Here is a 17,903-nt window from a genome sequence, read left to right as displayed (position 1 = left end):
TGCTGCCGTGCCTCCCCCCTCCCTGCGCTCGCCACCCCAAACACAGTTTTGACTATTTCTTGTATCTTTTTTTAAACAACTTTAAGGAACCGGTTCGGTACAAAACGGGGAGGGTTTGGGGGCAGATACTCCCGTCAGAAGTGAGCCGTGACACGGTCGATCTCCAGCAGGTCATCCAGGATCTGGGGGAGGAGAAGAAAGGCAAGTCAGGGGGAAGGCGAGAGGCCACGCGGCCCCACCCGGGTCCTCCCTCGGCTCACGATGTCGGGCGTGGTGCCGATCTTCTTGGCCAGCTCGGCGCGTTCCATGGTGCTGAGGTAGAGGTAGCGGTTGAGCAGTTCCCCGTCCAGGATGTTGCGTACGGCGTTCTGCAGGGTCCGCCGGTCCACGTGCAGCAGCCTGGGGACGAGGGGCGCGCGGCCGTCAGTCCGCGGGGGGACCCCGGGACCGGCCGGGGGGGGGGGGGTGTCCCGCCCCGGGGCCGTGCCACTGACCGGAAGGCACGGGGGTTTAGGCCGGCGTGGTGGGGCAGCATGGTGGTCAGCGCGTTCTGCAGCATGAGCAGTCGCCGGTACGTCTTCTCCTGCATGGGCAGCAGCAGTCCGATGCCCCCGTCCAAGGTGGCTGCGGTGGGGGGGAGGAGGGGGCGGAGGTCAGCAGAGCTTCACCTCCCCAAGAGCAAGTGGCACCTACCTCCCACCCCCGCCGGCCCACGGGCCCCGTACCGAACCAGGTGATGTGTTTGTTCTCCCAGACGATGGACTTTTTGCTGGGTCCCTCGGCCGCCCCGCGGCAGGGCGTCCGCCAGAAAGCGTTGACGTGGGCCCCGACGTGGAAGTCCGCCCGCCGCAGCAGCCGCATTCCCCCGAAGCTCTCCTTGGCTGGGCGGGGAAGTACCCGACACGCTGGGGACTCCCGCCTACGGGGACCGTCCCCCCGCAGCTGCTGCTGCTCCTCCTCCTCCTCCTCGCATACACCCCCGCCCCGGGGCCCCCAGCCCAACCCCCCTGCCGGGGCCGCCCCGGTTGGATCAGAGAGGTTCTTACCTTCGGGCAGGTACATGTAAACCATGAGGTTGCGGTCCCGGTCGGACACTGTCGCGGGGAAAGGGGCAGGGGTCGGTCTCCGCCGGCCCCTCCGGAGGAGCCCACCGGACCGAGACCGCCCCCCGCCCCCGTGGGCCGCCCGGGCCCTAGAGGGGGAGGCCCTCCGACTGACCCAGGAAGCCGAGCTGGGCGTTGTCCACCATGAAGTCCACGCTGTAAACCTCCAGGGGCTTGGCATCCTGGGGAATCACCAGAGGGCCGGGACTGAGGGAGGGGCTCGTTCCTGCCCTGGCCGACCACCCTTACGGGGGTCTGAGGTCCGGGGGCCCAATCTACCCTGAGCCAGCGCCTCGCCCTAAACGTGTTGTTCCCGAATAAGCCCAAGGTGCCGGCTGGGAGCCGGGGGCTCCCCTCAGATGGCCGGCTCGGTACCCCCCCCCCCCCCCCGACCCAAGGCAGGCCTCTCCCTTACTCGGCTGACGAGGCTCAGCGTCTTGCTCTCCTCCTGATAGCGCAGCAGCGAGATGCTCTTCATGACGTCGGCTGCCAGGATGAAGTTCTTCACGCTGATCATCTGGTGGATGTAGAGCTGCGTGTCGATGAAGGCCATGCCCGTGAGCTCACTGGCACGTAGCGACCACAGGAAAATCTAGCGGAGCGGAGCCAGGCGCACGGTGTTAGAGAAAAACCCGGGGCTGGCGTGGAGAAGTCCGGGGCGTCGGGAGAAGCGGGGCCCCGGGGCGAGATCCAGAGATTCATCCAAACCAGACGGGATCAGCTACGGCTCCCACTCGGCCCGGGCCCGTCTATCGCTGCCAGCGGGGCGAGGGGAGAGGCAGCGACGCGTGTGGGCACGGTCGGGGGATGCACCGCCCCAAACCGGCCCTTCCCGGCCTGGACCTCCTCACGCGGCCCAAACCCCTCACCGTCCCGGGACGGCGAATGCCACTCCGACGCCCCCACGGCCGCGTTCGCGCACCTCTTGGTCTGGAAACCTATCTGCCCACCTGCCCGCCCACCCCTGGATCTTCCCTTCGCCGTCTACCGGGCTGTACGTGCCAATCGACCACTCGCTAGTATTTACTGAGCACCTAAAGGGGGCAGAGGGCTAGACGGCGTGCTTGGGAGAGGACAAGAGACGGTTTAGAGGTCATCCTGGTCCTCGGGGAACCCGCGGTCTAGCAGGGGAGATGGCGTCGGCGGGCGCCCACCTCGCTCCGCCCAACGGGAAGTCTGGCCGGAGGAGGAACCCCGTCTTCGCCCCCTGGGTCTCCCTCCCCAGGGTCCAGCGTGCGCACGCTCTCTTTCGGTCTGACTCTCGGGCCCTGGGGTGGGGCAGGGACCCCATCCCCCCCAGCCCCGGGTTCGGCTTCGACCCGAAGCCCGGGCGGACCGGGTCTGGGCACCTTCTGTCCGATGGCCGACACCAGGTAGCCGTTGCAGTGGCAGAGCGCCGTCACGGGACCCTTCTGTTCCTTCTCGTAGAGAACCTTGAACTTGTTCTTGGTGAGGGGCTGCCCCGGCTCCGGCACCACCTCGATCACATCCATGATCAGGATCTGGAAGGGCGGGAGCGGGGACCGGTGCGGAGGGTAGGGACTCGCTCCTCCCCTCCGCCGCCACCTCCGGGCCAAACCCGTCCCCGGGGCCCCGCCCGGAGCGGCCCCCCGACCCCGGCCCGTCTCATCCCCGTCCCGGGGTCCCCCCCCGGCCGCCCGCTCTTCCCGTACCCGTCCCCGGCACGTGACTTCCTCCCCCTGCATGAGGCAGGTCCCGGCCGCCACGTAGCCCTTGAGGCCGGACACCGTCTCCTCGCTGCGCAGAGAGACCGTCTTCATGCACGTCACGTGCTCCCATTCCTCCAGCTCGATCCTGGAGGGCGGCGAGGGGGTGGGGCGAGAGGCTTTGAGCGCGGCCGTCCGACCACAGGCACGTGCACGGCCGGGCCCCGGAAGGGGACAGACGGCGAGAGGGCAGAGGGCGGAGGCCCCGGGCAGAGAGGAGTGGAGCCTGGGGTCCTACCTGGCATTGGGAATGGCCTCCCAGCTGACGGGGGAGATGAGCTGGATGGAGAAGGCCTCCTGCAGGGGGTGGATGTAGCGCTCGTCTGGGGAGAGATGAGGGGGGTGAGAGAGGAAGGGGCAGGGGGAGAGAGAAACTGACACCACGCCCCCTCTCCCCTAGGGCCCTCCTTCTCGCCGCCGCCCCCCAGGGAGCAGGGGCTTAGCAAGTGAGGCGGGGGGACGTTGGACACCTGGCTCCCACCTGCCAGCACCCCTCTGCCCGTCCCCACCCCCTCCTCGGACTTGCTCCGCAGCCGGGGGGGGGGGCGGAGGGGCCGGGAGAGGTCCTTCCCCACTAGCCCTCCTCCTCCCCTTCCACCCATAACCGCTTCCCCGTGCTCCAAACCGTCACCCCCATGTCTTCCCGGGATCCCCTGCCCTATTCACCCACCAGCCCGCTCCAGTCTCCCGGAGTCCATCCGGAGGGCAGGGGGTCCCCGGATCCGTCTCGCACCCCCGTCCCCCCCGCAGCCGGGGGGACTGCGGGCTGCACTCACCCCTCTCGATGGCCTCGAACTCCTTCTCCTCGCCCGTCATGCGGGGGATGCGGGTGCACAGCGTGTTGGAGCTGGTGGCCACGACATACACCTGGGACAGGGCGTGAATTGGGGATCTCTGCTCTGGGGTCCCGCATTTCCGGGGGGGGGGGGGGGGGGGGGGGCACCTGCGGCTTTGGGGAGGGACCCTCCGGCAGGGTCTGCCCCGAAACGAAGCTCCGGCCAGCCGGGGTTGGGGCAGGACCAGATAGGCGGGAAGCGGTAGGATCGGCTGCTGTCCCGTGGGCAGTTGGGAATCGTAGTCCCGGGAATCCGAGGCTCATCCCCACGGGTAGGGAGGGCGGACGGGCCTCTTCCAGTCCGGGCTGGACCCCCATCTCGCAGCGTGTGACGCTGCTCCAATCGGGGCTGGGCCCGGGCTGGGGTCGGGGGGCGGACCCAGGGAGGTTGGGGCCCTGACCTTGGACTCGACGTGATAGGCCACGTAGTGGGCAGTGCAGCGTAGTGGGATCTTGCGGACGGGCCACGGGGCGTCGTAGGAGAGGTAGGCCGGCAGCACGCTGATCCGCAGCTCTCCCTGCGGGCGCCGGGGGAGGACCCTCAGCCAACGTGGGGGCGGGGGGACGGGGGGCGGCACCCCCGACTCCCACGCGGCCTCGCAGGCGTCCACCCTCAGGCCCCCCCGGCCCGGTTCGGTTCCCCTCCTCCCGGCCCACCCGCCCCGGAGGGAGAGGAGGCTGGGCGGTCACCTCACCTGTCTGTTGAAGTAGAGGAAGCCCTTGGGGCAGTTGACGTTGTGGAAGGGGGCGAAGGAGTCAATGAGGCCGTCGATGGTCATGGGGTGCAGTCGCAGGGCCCCTCGCGCGGTCACCAGGAGCCAGTGCGGGGAGGGCCCGCAGATGAACACCTGGCAGGGGGAGGAGTCAGCCAGCTCGGCCCCCTCGGGGGTCCCGACGGCGGCGGGGGGACGGTTCCGGCACCCAGACCCGCGGACCCCTCCCGCCGCCCTCCCGCCCGGCGGCCCCGGCCTCCCCCCGGACCCCGCTGACCCCCGAGTAGCCGTAGATGTCCTCAAAGTAACGGAATCGGGCCACCCGGCCCCGGGTCCCGGCTCCCTCCTCGCCCCCGCCGCTCTCCGGCTTCTTCTTGGACGGCTTCGGTTTCTTCTCCCGGAAGTTGATGTTGTGGGGGACCTGCGGGGAGGGCGGGGCTGGGTGGAGCGAGCCCGGAGCGGGGCTCGGCCGGTGAGGGGTCGGGGGGCGGGCCTCGGGGTGGGGGTGGGGGGGGTCCCGTACCTTCTTGAACCGCACTTTGAGGTTGCTCTGGCCGAGCTGCGAGTCGTGGGCGAAGGCCTCGTAGATCAGCAGCTCTTGGTCCACGTGAACCTGGGGGAGGGAAGGGGGCCGGGGTGGGGGGCCGGCGGAGACTTAGCTTGGGCCCCGCCCGCCACCCCTCCCCGGCCCCCTCTGCCCCACCCCCCTCACCAGCAGGTAGGGGCGAGTCTGGCGGTTGCCCAGGGCGACCAGCAGCACCTCCTTGACCAGCGGCAGCTCGCCTTGGCGGGCCGGCTCCTCCTTCTTGGCCTCCGCCTGGGCGGCGGAGGCGGCGGGCTGACCGAAAGAGCTGTCCACCAGCACCCGCTGCCCCATGGGGAAGTTTTTGACCAGGAACACCAGGCGCCACTCGGGGAGCTGGTAGATCTGAGGGCGGCGGGAGAGACGGGAATGATGGGGTGAGGCGGGAAGAGGGCGTCAGGGCGGGGAAGGCCGGGGCGGCGGTGGGACGGGGGGGGCGGCCGGTACCTCCATGGCTCCGTTGTCGCGCACCAGCACGCACCAGTGGGTGGGCTCCGCCCGATACTGGGGGGCGTCGCGGTCGGCAGGAGGCAGGCTGCTGCGGCGCGGCTCGTCGCGGCTCGGGCTGAACAGGGAGCTGGAGTCTCCGTACAGCATCTCCTCCTCGTCGTCCACCGTGTGGCTGAGGGAGTGGGCGGGGGGGTCTCGGGTGGGTGGGCGCGCCCCACACGTACCCTGTCGCGGGTGCTCTGGTCCGCCCGTCCAGCGGTGGGGAGCCTGGGGTGGACCCCCGCCGTCCCGGACTCCCTTGGAGGACCCACACCCAGTCGGGGAGGGACCGAGGGCAGTTCAGTCCCGGGGCCTCGCCGGGGCTCAGAGAGCGGGCGCTACCCGCGAGTCGGTGGGCAGGAGAGCCCGGCTGCTCCCCGGGGCCGCGGAGGGCAGTGCCTCCCTCCCCACGCCCGACTGACTGAAAGGCGTCTTGTCCCCAGCCCACTAAACGGGTCCACAGAGACCGCTCGTTAATTTGAACTCGTTTCATCGTATCTGTATTTTCTTCTCTAGCCGCGATCCTTCTCCGCCTAGCCTGGAGCCCTGCGGGGAGCGGGACCCCGTCCATCGCTCACCCCCAGAGCGGGGCCGAGCGTCTTCCACACGGCGAGTGCTCAACGAACGTTACGGCGACGGTCCGCGGCCCTTGGGTGGGCCGGTTCACCTGAGGCCGCAACCGTCCCTTCCGCCTAAGTCGCAGCGGCAACCGTTTCTTACTTCCGCCCAGTTTCCTCCTCCCAATCCATCACTTCCATTTTACTGAGCGCTCACCGCGTACTTAGCTCCTCGCCTTCTCCCTTACCCCTCGACCTCCCTCTTCTCTCTCCCCGGTCTCTGACCCTCTTGGGTGAGGGAAACGCGGTTATTTTTCCACAGCCGGAAGGCCGGGCCTCTCTCCCTCCCGCTCGCGTCCCCCCTCCCCGCCCCCTAGATCTTGTCGGCCCCAGCCCCGGAGGGTCAGCGGCACCTGAGTTCCTGCAGCAGGGGCTCCGCCTCGCTCTGGCCACGCAGGCTGGGGTCATCGCGGGGGCCGGAGGCTCGGCTCTCGGTGGTGAACATGCCGCTCACGTCCCGGTACACGCACAGGGCGATCACCTTCGATTGCTGTCGCGGGGGGGAGCGTGGGCCGCCGGGGTCAGCAACGGCAGCGGCCCAGCCCCCGCCCCCTTCCCGACTCTCCCGTGGGGGTCGGGACCGGGACGGGGGCGTGAGGGCGGTGCAGGGAGAACACGGCCGGGCAGAGGCGGGGGATCCGAGCCCCGAGGTCCCCGGGGGGTCCTCCTCTACTTACGGAGTGCAGCGGGGGCTTGTGCAGGGCCAGGCGGTGGGTCCGGCCCCCGTACGAGTCGCTCTTGAGCAGGAACATGGTCACGTGGCCCTCGGCGCTCATGATGACCACGTAGGGGTCGGCCACGGCACACTGAACGATGGGGGAGCCCAGGTCCACGGGGATGAAATGCAACTGGTTCACTAGGAGCGGGGGGAGAACGCCGCTGACGTCGGACCCCCACCCTCCCGGGCTTCCCAAAGCATCGCGGGCACGGCCTCTCTCCCCAGCGCCTCCCGAGCTCGGCGCCGGCTCCCGGCCGCCTGGGAGCCAGGTCTGGGAGAATAGGGAGCAGCTGCGGGTTCGCTGCCCCCATGGAACCTGAGGCCCCAGACCCCGGGGGATGCTCGGAAGACACACGGCTTCAGCCCCCGGAAGCCCGACGGGGTCCCTGGAGGCTCTGCTGACTGGAACAGACCAGGCCGGGCCCCGGCCCGGTGCTGGAGATCAGCCTGGGGGCCGAATCGGGAAAAGCCTCGGCCTTGTTGGGGCTTCCGAGAGCCCTTCCCCAGCCTCAGCCCTCACAACCCCGCAGCGGGAAACGGACGGGACAGCTCCATGCCCGTCTCCCCTCCGCACCCCGGCGCCCCGTGGGGGGGGGCCCCACCTCCTTCCAGCAGGCGGAGGCCGAGGGGCGAGACCTGCACGATGTAGCGGTCGTCGCCAATGTTGCCGGCGTAGACGGTGGGGCCCTGCGTGGCGAAGCCGCTCGTGTCCAGCTCCATTATCTCCTGCCCCGTCTGCAAGATCTGGACGAGAGACACAAGGAGGGGAGGGTTTAAGCTCCCCAAACCCCAGGCCCAGACGGCAGCGGGGTCCAAACTGGAGAGCAGTGATGGGCCACCCCACTCCACCTCCCGCCCCCACCCCCAGCCTCCCGTCAACTCCCTCCAGACCCGTGCCCTCACCATGGTAGAGTCCTCCCGGCTCAGGATCAGAAAGCCGTGTCTCTTCCCATCGTCTTCTGGTTCGGGCGGGGTGGGCTCACTCTCAGCTCCTTCCCCCTTGGGGCTATCACCCTGGGGACACAGACCAGGAGATGGGAGAAGATGAGAGGAATGGAGGCCCGATGGGGGCTGGGGGCCTTGGGAGAAGGGAGGTGGGGTGGGGGACAGGGAGAAGGGAGACGTTGGAGCTAGACGGGTGGGGGAAGGAAGAAGAAAGGGAGCGGGAAGAGGAGAGGAATGGGAAGAAGGGAAGGGAAATGGAAGGTAGGAAGCCACCACCCATTTTTCCAACAGACGCCAAGGGGCTGCACGGACCTCGGACCCCAAGGAGGGAGGAAGGGAGGGAAAGAGAGGAGGAGGAAGCAAGGGAAGGATGGAGAGGGGAGCGGAGAGAGGGAGAGAAAGATATGTTCTGGGGCGGGGAGGGAGAGAGAAAGAGAAGGACAAGGAGAGGGAGAAAAGGAAGAAGGGATGGAGGAAATGAGTGAGGCAGGGAGATGGGAGGGAGAAGGAGAGAGGCTCTGGAGGGGAAGCCGGGATGGAGGGGAGGCAGGACGGGGAATCACACAGTTCAGTGCTCTGCACACACTAGGTGCTCAATAAATACGACTGAGGGAGTGAGCGAAGGGCCCTGACCTCCTCCTTGCGCACGGGTGCGATGACTGTCCACATGTCGTAGCAGCCGGGCAGCTCGAAGGTCGTCACCACCTGCGGTCGGATGCTCTTCTGCAGCGTGAGGGAGCCGGGCCGGGAGGGACGAGTATGAGGAGGACGACGAAGGCTCAGCCAGGCCACCATCTCCACCCCCGACCCGGGTCTGGACTCCATCCCCGGACCGTGCCCTGCCCGGCTCTCCGCAGGGTGAGCGGGAGAGGGGCGAAGCGGACTGGAGCGGGGCCTTCCTGAAGCATTGCTGGGCTTTGAAGGACCGCGTCCCAGTGACAGTGGGCGGCCCCGGGGACGAGACGGCTGCTGGGGCACCCGCACCAGACCTACGGCGTACGCTCCCCGCCGCAGACCTCCGGAATAATCATCACTGGGGTACCTGTCCGGCCCTCGCTATGTGCCAGGCACTGGGGTGATACGAGTCGATGGGGTTGGACCCAATCCCTGTCCCATATGGGGCTCACGGTCTTAATCCCCATTTTACAGATGAGGTGACTGAGGCCCGGAAAAGTGAAGAGACTCGCTCAGAGACGCTGTGCCTCGCTCTCATCTATCTCCCCGCCAATCCCTTTCCCATATCCTCCCTCTGGCCTACAACTTCCTCCCCTTCCACATATGCCACAGCACCACTCCCCCCCGCCTTCAAAGCCTTATTAAAATCGCATCTTCTCCGGGAGGCCTTCCCCAGTTGAGCCCTCTTTTCCCTAACTCCTTCTCCCTCCTGCACTGGCCGCATTGCTTGGATCTGTATTCACTCAATCCTATTTACTGAGCGCTTTCGGTGTGCAGAGCACTGTACTAAGCGCTCGGAAAGTACCATTCAGCAACAAATAGAGAAATCCCTGCCCAACAACGGGCTCACAGTCTAGAAGCGGGGGGCAGTCGGACATCAAAACAAGTGAACAACAGCATCAATATAAACAGAATGACACACATATACGCATCATGAATAAAATAGACAGAATAATATATACATATATACCCAAGTGCTGTGGGGTGGGGAGATGGGTAGAGCAGAGGGAGGGAGTCGGGGCCATGGGGAGGGGAGGAGGAGCAGAGGAAAAGGGGGGCTTCGTAGGCCCTTGACATTGACCCTCTCCTCGGTCCCTCAGACCCACAGCCCTTATGTACACATCCATAATTCATCTTAACGTCCGACTCCCCCATTAGACTGCAAGCTCCCTGTGGGCGGGGAATGTGTCTATTTTTTCGTATCGTACCCCCCTAAGGCTTAATACAGTACTCTACGCGCAGTAAGCGCTCAATAAATACCACTGATTGGTCCCCGCCCAGCCGTCTTCCACCTTCTTAGTTCCCACCCCAGACCGCCCAGACCCTCCCCGGGCTCCCCAGTCAGTGGGGAGACCTTAGCCCCTTAAGAGACTCCCCAATACTGCCTCTTGGCTACCCCAAGCCCCATCCCCACCCCCCATCCCTGGCAGCACGAAAACCCCCAGCCCCACCTGCAGCCCGCACGGCCCCCCCATCCCATCCCCCAGCCTCACCTGCAGGACAGACAGCGCCCCGTTCTTTCCATAGCCCGAGCAAACCACGATCTCCAGGTCAGGCTCGGGGCTGTTCTGGAACTGCCGGGCGAGAGGGGAAGGCGGGGAGGGGGACATTTGGTTAAGTGGGTGGCTGGCCGAGGGAGCGGCTCCTCCCCGGCTCCAGCCCTCGGCCCCCGCCGTCCTACCGAGCCTCCGGCGCCCCCGGGGCCGAGGCTGGGGGAGGGCGGGCCACCTACCTCTTCGGACAGGAAGGCCGGCTCCCCCATGGCGGCATTGGCACAGGGACCGATGTTCAGGATGCTGTCGCACACCTGGGTGGAGAGGGGTGACCCGGTCGGGTCGTCGGAGAATTCAGATTGGGTCCTCAACCACGAGCGCCCAGTCCCGATCGGTCGCCCCGGGGACATCCCCCCTCACTGTGGCCAGGGATCGGGTCTTCCGTCTCTACTGCGCTGTACTTTCCCGAGCGCTCGGTACAGCGGTCTGCGCACGATAAGGCCTCGGTAAACGGGACTGGCGGATTGAGTGGACGGATGGGGGAATCGGTGGGGAGGATGGGAACTCTGAGGGCGGGGGCGGGACACCAGATGCGGTGGCGTCCGCTGGGACCCCGGGGGAGGGAACAGGAAGGAGGGGGATCAAAGGGCAGCGGAGTCTCCGTCGCCCTCACCTCGAAGGAGTAGGTGGCCAGCTGGGTCCCGGACTGGGCCTCGCTGCCGTACACCTCGATCTCGTCCACCTCGTCCTGCGCGGCCGACTTTCCCCCTGGAACCCGGGCCCCTCCAGTTCAGGCCCGTCCCGGGCTCCGGCCGCGCACCCCTCACCCCCGGCCGACCCCCCACCGTCCCCGGCCCCTCCGGCGGGGCCCGGCTCCTACCCGCCCAGCTAAGCGCTTGCTCCACACGCTTCTTCTTGACGGGGGGCTCCTCCTGGGGACGCGGAGAGGGGAGGGGTCGCGGCGGGCCCAGAAGCAGCCTTGACTCGGTCCTGCTCCCTCCCAACCCGAGCCGAGATGCCTCCCTTCCCCGTCCCCCGGCCCGGCTGGCCTCTCGGTCCCCCGGCCCGGGCCCCGGGACTCCGAGCCTGACGGGGGGGGACGGCCAGCTGGCTGCCGGGCCCGCATTCCTGCGTCTGTGCGGCCAGATCGGGTGGGTACAGACTCCAACCTGGCTGAGTGGGGCCCGGGTTCTAATCCTCCCCGCTCCCCAGGCACATCTATTTTAGGTGCTGGGACTGAAGGGAACGAGGTCAGAGATTGGGGGGACCGCTGGCCCAGAAGGGAGCCCGGGGCCGGGCTGAGCCGAACCGCCGCAGCTCTTGCACCTGACGGGTCTTGGGGCCCCGAGAGGGCCCGGACGTCCACTCTGAAAGGGGACGGGACTCCCCCCGCCCAGGCAAGCGGGCGGGAAAACAAGGGGATGGGTGCAGGGAGGGGAACGACGGGGTGGGAGGAGTTGGGGTGGGGACCAGCTGACCTGCTTGTCGGCCCCGGAATCCCGGGCTGGCTCACGGGCACTGCCGGCGGGGGGCTCCTGCAGCTTCTCCGTGTACTTCAGCAGCAGCGAGTTGCCGAGACGGGAACCCAAGAACAGGTACCCGGGCTCCATGGTGATCATCTAAGGGGCGGTGGGGCCGACCCGACTCGTCAGCCGCCCCCAGGCGACCCCTTCGCCCAGCTCGCCCCCGCTCGCCCCCGGCCCGCGGGGCACTCACGCAGGTGGTGAGGACGCTGGCGGCGGCCTTGTCGAAGTGGAAGGACCGGACGCTGCGCATGCCGTCCGTGATGAGGGTCAGGACGTAGCTGGGGAGAGAGGGGGAGCGGCGGGAAGGGAGAGAGGGCGGTGAGAGGGGCTGGCGTTGGGGGGGCTCCGTGGGGGCCCGAGGTGGGCCCTCGGCCTTGTCTTTCTGTTGGGTGGTCCCGGGGCAACAAAGAAGGCCCGGGGGCTGGGAGGGAGAAGTGGACGGGGGCCCCTCGAAGCGCGGGACGGACACGGGAGGAGGACCTTTCGGGGGGGAGGACGGGAACCTGGACCCCAGGCAGGTAGGACGGGGAGAGTGGATTGCGGACCTGAGGCGTGAGAGGGGAGGGCCCGTGGGAGATACTCACATCTCCCCGCCCTTGAGCGAGATGACCATTTTGTCATAGGAGATGAAGGCTGCCTGAGCACAGTCCAGTGTGATCCTCACCCCGTCGTGCAGGCCTGGGAGGAGCGGGGGGGAGGAAGTGGAGCCGAGACAGAGGGTCAGGGGTGACCCTCGGGTCCGGTCACGCCCCGGGAACGCCGAGGCTTTGAAGGAGGCAGAAGGGAGGTGGGGGGGGCAAGCGACAGAGGCAGGTTGGGCACAGCTGGGGTGACGGGAAGAGGAGCCCAGGGCGGTGAGACGGAGGGTCCCAGCCCGGTCAGATTGGAGGCGGGGAGAGGGGCGCAGTGAGGGGCCGGAAACCCCAAATGGCCCAAAGGTTACGGTGAGCTACCTCCCGCTCCCAATCCTCGAGCCCACCAGGCCCTCCTCGGCCCCCGGGGCCCTCCCGGCCCCGCCCCGCCCCCAACGCCCGCCCCCACCCGCCCTTCGTCGCGTCCGGGCTCACGCAGGGGGAAGGCGGTGGTGCCGGCAGTGAGGCTGTTGAGGGAGACGCCGTACGGGGGGACGCTCTGGTTCAGGTAGAGCAGCGAGTTCACGGCGAAGATCACCACCCCGCCTGGGGAGAGAGGCAGAGAGCCGGAGGGTCGGCGGGGGGAGGGTCTGGGAGGAGAGGCTCGGGGGAACGAGCGGGCCGCCCCCCGGCCCCACGCCGGGTCCCACTGCGGCAGGGGAGAAGCGGGCAGAGCGCGGCCGTCGGACCCCGGCGCCCCCGGGGGCTCCTCCTCACCGATGGGCTTGGGCACGGCCAGCGCCTGGGTGCAGTCGAAGGGCAGGCTGGTGAGGGACCAGATCACCGGGTGGACCTTCTGCAGGATGTTGAGCGAGATGGCCACGATGGAGCACGTGTCCTGACGCACCGCCACCCGCCTGGGCCGAAAGAAGCAAGGAGGGGGCAGGGCTTAACCGGGGGGCGGGCAGGGGGAAACAGAGTCCCAGCCCGACCGGTTTGGGCTTTCGGGGGGCGGGAAGGGTGAGAACGAGGCAGGAGAACAAGGGGCCGGACGGACGAGGGGAGGGGGCGGCCGCACCCGGGCCAGGTCTGGTTGGGCTCGTAGAGGATGAGGAGGGTGGGCTCGTAATAGCCGTGGAGAAACTGAAGGTCGATGATGTTGAGCAGTTTCTCATCCAACGCCCGCACGTCGATGATATAGCTGGGTAGAAAACTCGACTTCTGCCTGGAGGAGGGAAGCGGGGGACAGGGTGGAGGTGTCGCTGGGAACTCGGGGCCGGGCGGACAGAGCCCGGGAAGATGGGGAGGTGAGAGGTGGAGGGGGTCTCTCCTCCCCGCCGGCCAGTCCCGCCCCCTCTCCCCGCCCCGCCGCCGGCCCCCGGCACCTTTCTCCCCTCCCTCAACCTCCTCCCACCCGCGAGATCCCCTCTCTCCCCAAATGTAGGCCGCCCGCCTCCTCCCACCCCGCCACCAAGCCTCCTCTCCTCCTTTGCCCCCAACGTAGGCCTCCCCGCCCCCGACATACCCCTCCCCGACGGGCCCCTCGTGCTCCTCGGCCAGGCTCTCCCTGCGGAAGGGCAACACGACGAGCCGGGTCCCGTAGATGAGCATCACGGCGCAGCGTCCGTCGGGGTCCACCCGAACGCGGGGGATGTGCACGTTCTGGACAAACCCGTCCTGCGACGGGAGACGGGGGCGGGTTCGGGCCAGGACGGGACAGACGCTCAGGGCGCCAGAGGGCAAGGCCCGGGGCCGCCGGCTCGGACGTCTCAGGGGCCACTGAACCCTTCCCGCGTCCGCCCCTCGGCCGGACCCGCGCTCCCCACTTACTCCCAGGGACGGGCCTGGGGAGAAGCAGAAGTAGCCGATCCACACGGGGCCGCGTGGGGGGCGGGAGGTGGGAGGGGAACGTCGGGGGGGCTCGGGGCCGGCGTGTGTGAGGAAAGGGCCAGCGTAGGGACTAACCCGCAGCTCAGGTTCTTCAAAGTAATGCAGGGAGAGGGTCTTCAGGTCATGGGTCCCGGGGTCGTATTCCACCACAGACAGCTGTCAAGGGAGCGGAGGTTATCCATCGGCCCCGGCCCGCTCTTCCCAGGGGCTGAGCTCTGCCCTCCGAGGCCTCCGACCCCCCACCTCCTACACACACACACACGCTTTGGCAGACTCCTCCCCCACCTCCTTCTCGCTCCACACCCCCGTCTCCTTCCCCTCCCGCTGCCCCTGCCCCGAGCCCGTCCAAAAATAAGAAGGTCCGGGTGTCCGCCGGCCTGGTCGCTCCTGGGGGGCGGAGGCCGGGGCCCCCGTCTTACCGAGACCCCGGATACCCGGCGGCCCGGGGCTCCGCCCCCCCGACGGGGAACGAGAATCGACCAACGGGCCGGCGGTCCCGCCCCAGCCGGCTTCCAGGGCGGGCCCCCGGGTGCCCCTAGGGGCTTCTTCCCTTCCCACCGCGGCGGGCACCTTGGCATCCTTGAAGCTGAGCAGCAGGGCGTCACGCTTGGCCCCGGCGAGCTGCACGCTGGCCATGGACATGACGTTGCCGAAGAAGGAGAAGGAGGCCACCAGCTCCAGCTTCTCTCGGTGCTCCCGGGGAGCCTTGCCATCTGCGGGGAGGGGAGGGAGGGGTGAGAAGCGGGAGTCCGCCTTCGCCCGCCGGCTCCCCCGCCACCGGACCGGGCACCGGGGGAGGGCTCCGAGGACTCGCGATCCCTTACTCCCGGACCCACCGTCCCCCCGCCCGCCTCCGGCCCCCCGGCCCCTCACCTGGATTCCTGTCACTCTTGGTCGCCGACTGGGGAGGAAGAGACAGAGCTGCCGTGAGGAGCAAATCCCTCCCTGCCCGGGACCCGCCTTGGAGGCCTCTGCCCCGGCCTGGCCGGAGGGACTTGGGACGGGAGGCTGATGGCGGCGGCCGGGGCGGGGGGAGCGGCAGCGAGAGTGCCACACTTACCAAGCCCTTCCCGGGCAGAGAGCGCTGGGCTAAGAACACACAGGTGGGAACGAGGCCCGGTACCTATCCCTCGGAAGCAGCCGGGGGCCAAAGGGGTCCCCGCCTCCACCCCAGTGAGGGGAGGGGGGCTCAGAAGAAATCACACGTGGTGGTCCTGACCCGGACTGACAGGTGGGTACCTTTACCCGCCCCCCGGCTCCCCCCACCAAACACCCACACGCACCCCTGCCCCGGGGTTGGGGACCCACACCTTGACCTCTGCACGGACCCCTGATGATGGCAGTCACCCAGACCGGAGGGCGATTATCCCCTCATCCCCCTACAATCCCCCTCCGCTCCATCCCCTTCCCCACCCCCCACCCATTCGTCACCACCCCCTCCCCCTAACCCCCTCCACCCCACCGCTTGTCCTCCCTCCCCTCGCCCCCCAGCCCTCCCCCCTCCCCCCTTCCTCCTCTCCCCCACCCCCTCTCATCCAGTCATTCGTTCGATCCGACTGACTGAGCGCTTCCTCTGTGCAGAGCACTGGACTAAACGCTGAGAATGAACAACGGGGGAGCAGATACAGACCATCCCCACCCAATAACGGACTCACAGTCTAGAAGGGGGAGACCCTCTGTCCTCCCTCCCCCCTTCCCTTCTCTCCCCCCTCCTCTCCCCCACCCCCTCTCATTCATTCATTCGTTCCTTCAACGGTATTGATTGAGCACTTACTATGTGCGGAGCACTGTCCTAAGCGCTAAGAATGGACAACTGGGCAACAGAGAGAGCCCATCCCTGCCCGGTAATGGGCTCACAGTCTAATCGGGGGAGACCCTCTGTCCTCCCTTCCCCCTTCCCTTCTCTCCCCACCCCCTCTCATTCATTCATTCATTCATTCATTGGTACCGATTGAACTCTATGTGCACAGCACCGTCCTAAGCGCTAAGAATGGACAATTGGGCAACAGAGAGAGCCCACCCCTGCCCAGGAACGGGCTCGCAGTCTAAACGGGGGAGACCCTCTGTCCTCCCTCCCCTCCCCCCCACCCCCTCTCATTCATTCATTCATTCATTCAATGGTATTGATTGAGCGCTTACTATGTGCAGAGCACCGTCCTAAGCGCTAGCAATGGACAACGGGGCAGCAGAGAGAGCCCATCCCTGCCCAGTAACGGGCTCACAGTCTAAACGGGGGAGCCCCTCTGCTCCCCCCCCTCCCCTCCCCCTCTCATTCATTCATTCATTCATTCATTCATTCAATGGTATCGATTGAGCGCTTACTATGTGCAGAGCACTGTCCTAAACGCTAGGAATGGGCAATTGGGCAATAGAGGGAGCCCATCCCTGCCCAGTAACGGGCTCACAGTCTAAACGGGGGAGCCCCTCTGCTCCCCCCCCTTCCCCTCCCCCTCTCATTCATTCATTCATTCAATGGTATCGATTGAGCGCTTACTATGTGCAGAGCACTGTCCTAAACGCTAGGAATGGGCAACTGGGCAATAGAGGGAGCCCATCCCTGCCCAGTAACGGCTTCACAGTCTAAACGGGGGAGCCCCTCTGCTCCCCCCCCTTCCCCTCCCCCCTCATTCATTCATTCATTCATTCATTCAATGGTATCGATTGAGCGCTTACTATGTGCAGAGCACTGTCCTAAGCGCTAGGAATGGGCAACTGGGCAATAGAGGGAGCCCATCCCTGCCCAGTAACGGCTTCACGGTCTAAACGGGGGAGCCCCTCTGCTCCTCCCCTCCCCCCTCCAGCACCTCGGAGTGGTGGTTGAGCCGGTAGACGTAGAGCTGCGAGGTCCCGGCCACCACCAGGTTGCGTTCGGCGTTGCTGAAGAAGTTGCAGTACATGGAGAACTCCAGACCGGTGGGCGGGTGCGCCTGTTTGTACACCGCGTACATCGCTGCTACAACGCGACCCGCACAGCGCGGGCGCCGGCCCCGGGGCCCAGGGGGCGGGGGGGGGGGAGGGGAGCCAGGCAGGGAGGCCGCGCACTGCGCCTGCGCCCCGCGCCTGCGCCCTCGGCCCAACCCGGAAGCGGCGCCCGCCTGGCCTCGCCTCGCCTCCCCCTCGGCCCCCGGCGCGCCGGAGAAACCCGTCCGGCCGGGCCCCCGCGGACCCGCCACAAACGTTCCGCGGCCCCTCCGGCAGGGGGAGGTCATCGCGTCTGGTGGCCGGACGGGGGAACGGCGGCGGCCCCTGGAGGCCGGACGGGGAACGGCGACCCCTGGTGGCCGGACGGGGGAAAGCGCGGCCCCTGGTGGCCGGAAGGGAGAACTGCGGCGGCCCCTGGAGGCGCGACGGGGACACGCGACCCCTGGTGGCCGGACGGGGAAACCGCGACCCTGGTGGCCGGACGGAGAACTGCGGCGGCCCCTGGAGGCCGGACGGGGGACACCGCGACCCCTGGTGGCCGGACGGGAGAACTGCGGCGGCCCCTGGAGGCCGGACGGGGAAAACCGCGACCCCTGGTGGTCGGACGGGAGAACTGCGGCGGCCCCTGGAGGCCGGACGGGGACACCGCGACCCCTGGTGGCCTGTCGGGAGAACTGCGGCTAGCGGCCGGGGGTCCTCCCGTCTCCGGCCCAAGCGGAGGGACTCGGAACCGGACAAGCAGCAACACTCGGTGGCAAGAGGCCGGGCTGGGGACTCAGAGGTCGTGGGTTCTAATCTCGGCTCCGCCGCTGGTCAGTTGGGTGACTTCGGGTCACTTCACTTCTCTGGGCCTCGGTGACCTCGTCTGGGAAATGGGGATGGAGACTGGGAGCCCCACGTGGGACCACCCGATGACCTTGTATCCCCCTCAGCGCTTAGAACAGGGTTTAGCGCGTAGTAAGCGCTTAACAGATGCCATTATTATTAATAATAATAATGTTAAACATTTAGTATGTGCCAGGCACTGTACTGATAATTGCAATAATGATGGTATTTATTCATTCATTCAGTGGTATTTATTGAGCACTTACTGTG

General features: G+C 67.5%; 1 protein-coding gene across 1 annotated transcript; it reads right to left on the bottom strand.

Moving 5' to 3' along the window:
* Nucleotides 1-59: 59 nt before the first annotated feature.
* On the bottom strand, nt 60-16,885 carry CPSF1 (cleavage and polyadenylation specific factor 1). Its single transcript, XM_029062531.2, has 37 exons — nt 16,691-16,885; nt 14,760-14,787; nt 14,457-14,599; nt 13,962-14,042; nt 13,522-13,673; nt 13,075-13,221; nt 12,774-12,913; nt 12,492-12,602; nt 12,009-12,102; nt 11,615-11,702; nt 11,377-11,517; nt 10,779-10,830; nt 10,572-10,666; nt 10,138-10,212; nt 9,899-9,979; nt 8,364-8,453; nt 7,689-7,799; nt 7,388-7,529; nt 6,745-6,923; nt 6,421-6,557; nt 5,409-5,583; nt 5,091-5,306; nt 4,902-4,991; nt 4,656-4,799; nt 4,361-4,513; nt 4,067-4,183; nt 3,607-3,697; nt 3,069-3,153; nt 2,777-2,918; nt 2,453-2,605; nt 1,519-1,695; nt 1,219-1,285; nt 1,047-1,094; nt 726-881; nt 495-624; nt 261-399; nt 60-182 (listed from the first exon to the last, which is right to left on the bottom strand). Exons 1-37 carry the CDS (start codon nt 16,832-16,834, stop codon nt 135-137), a joined length of 4,362 nt encoding a protein of 1,453 aa, XP_028918364.1. The 5' UTR covers nt 16,835-16,885; the 3' UTR covers nt 60-134.
* Nucleotides 16,886-17,903: the final 1,018 nt, after the last annotated feature.

Source organism: Ornithorhynchus anatinus, chromosome 4 (assembly GCF_004115215.2).
Source record: "Ornithorhynchus anatinus isolate Pmale09 chromosome 4, mOrnAna1.pri.v4, whole genome shotgun sequence".
Lineage (NCBI taxonomy): Eukaryota > Metazoa > Chordata > Mammalia > Monotremata > Ornithorhynchidae > Ornithorhynchus > Ornithorhynchus anatinus.
Note: the sequence above shows the minus strand (reverse complement) of the source record. Positions and strands in the feature narration are given on the sequence as shown.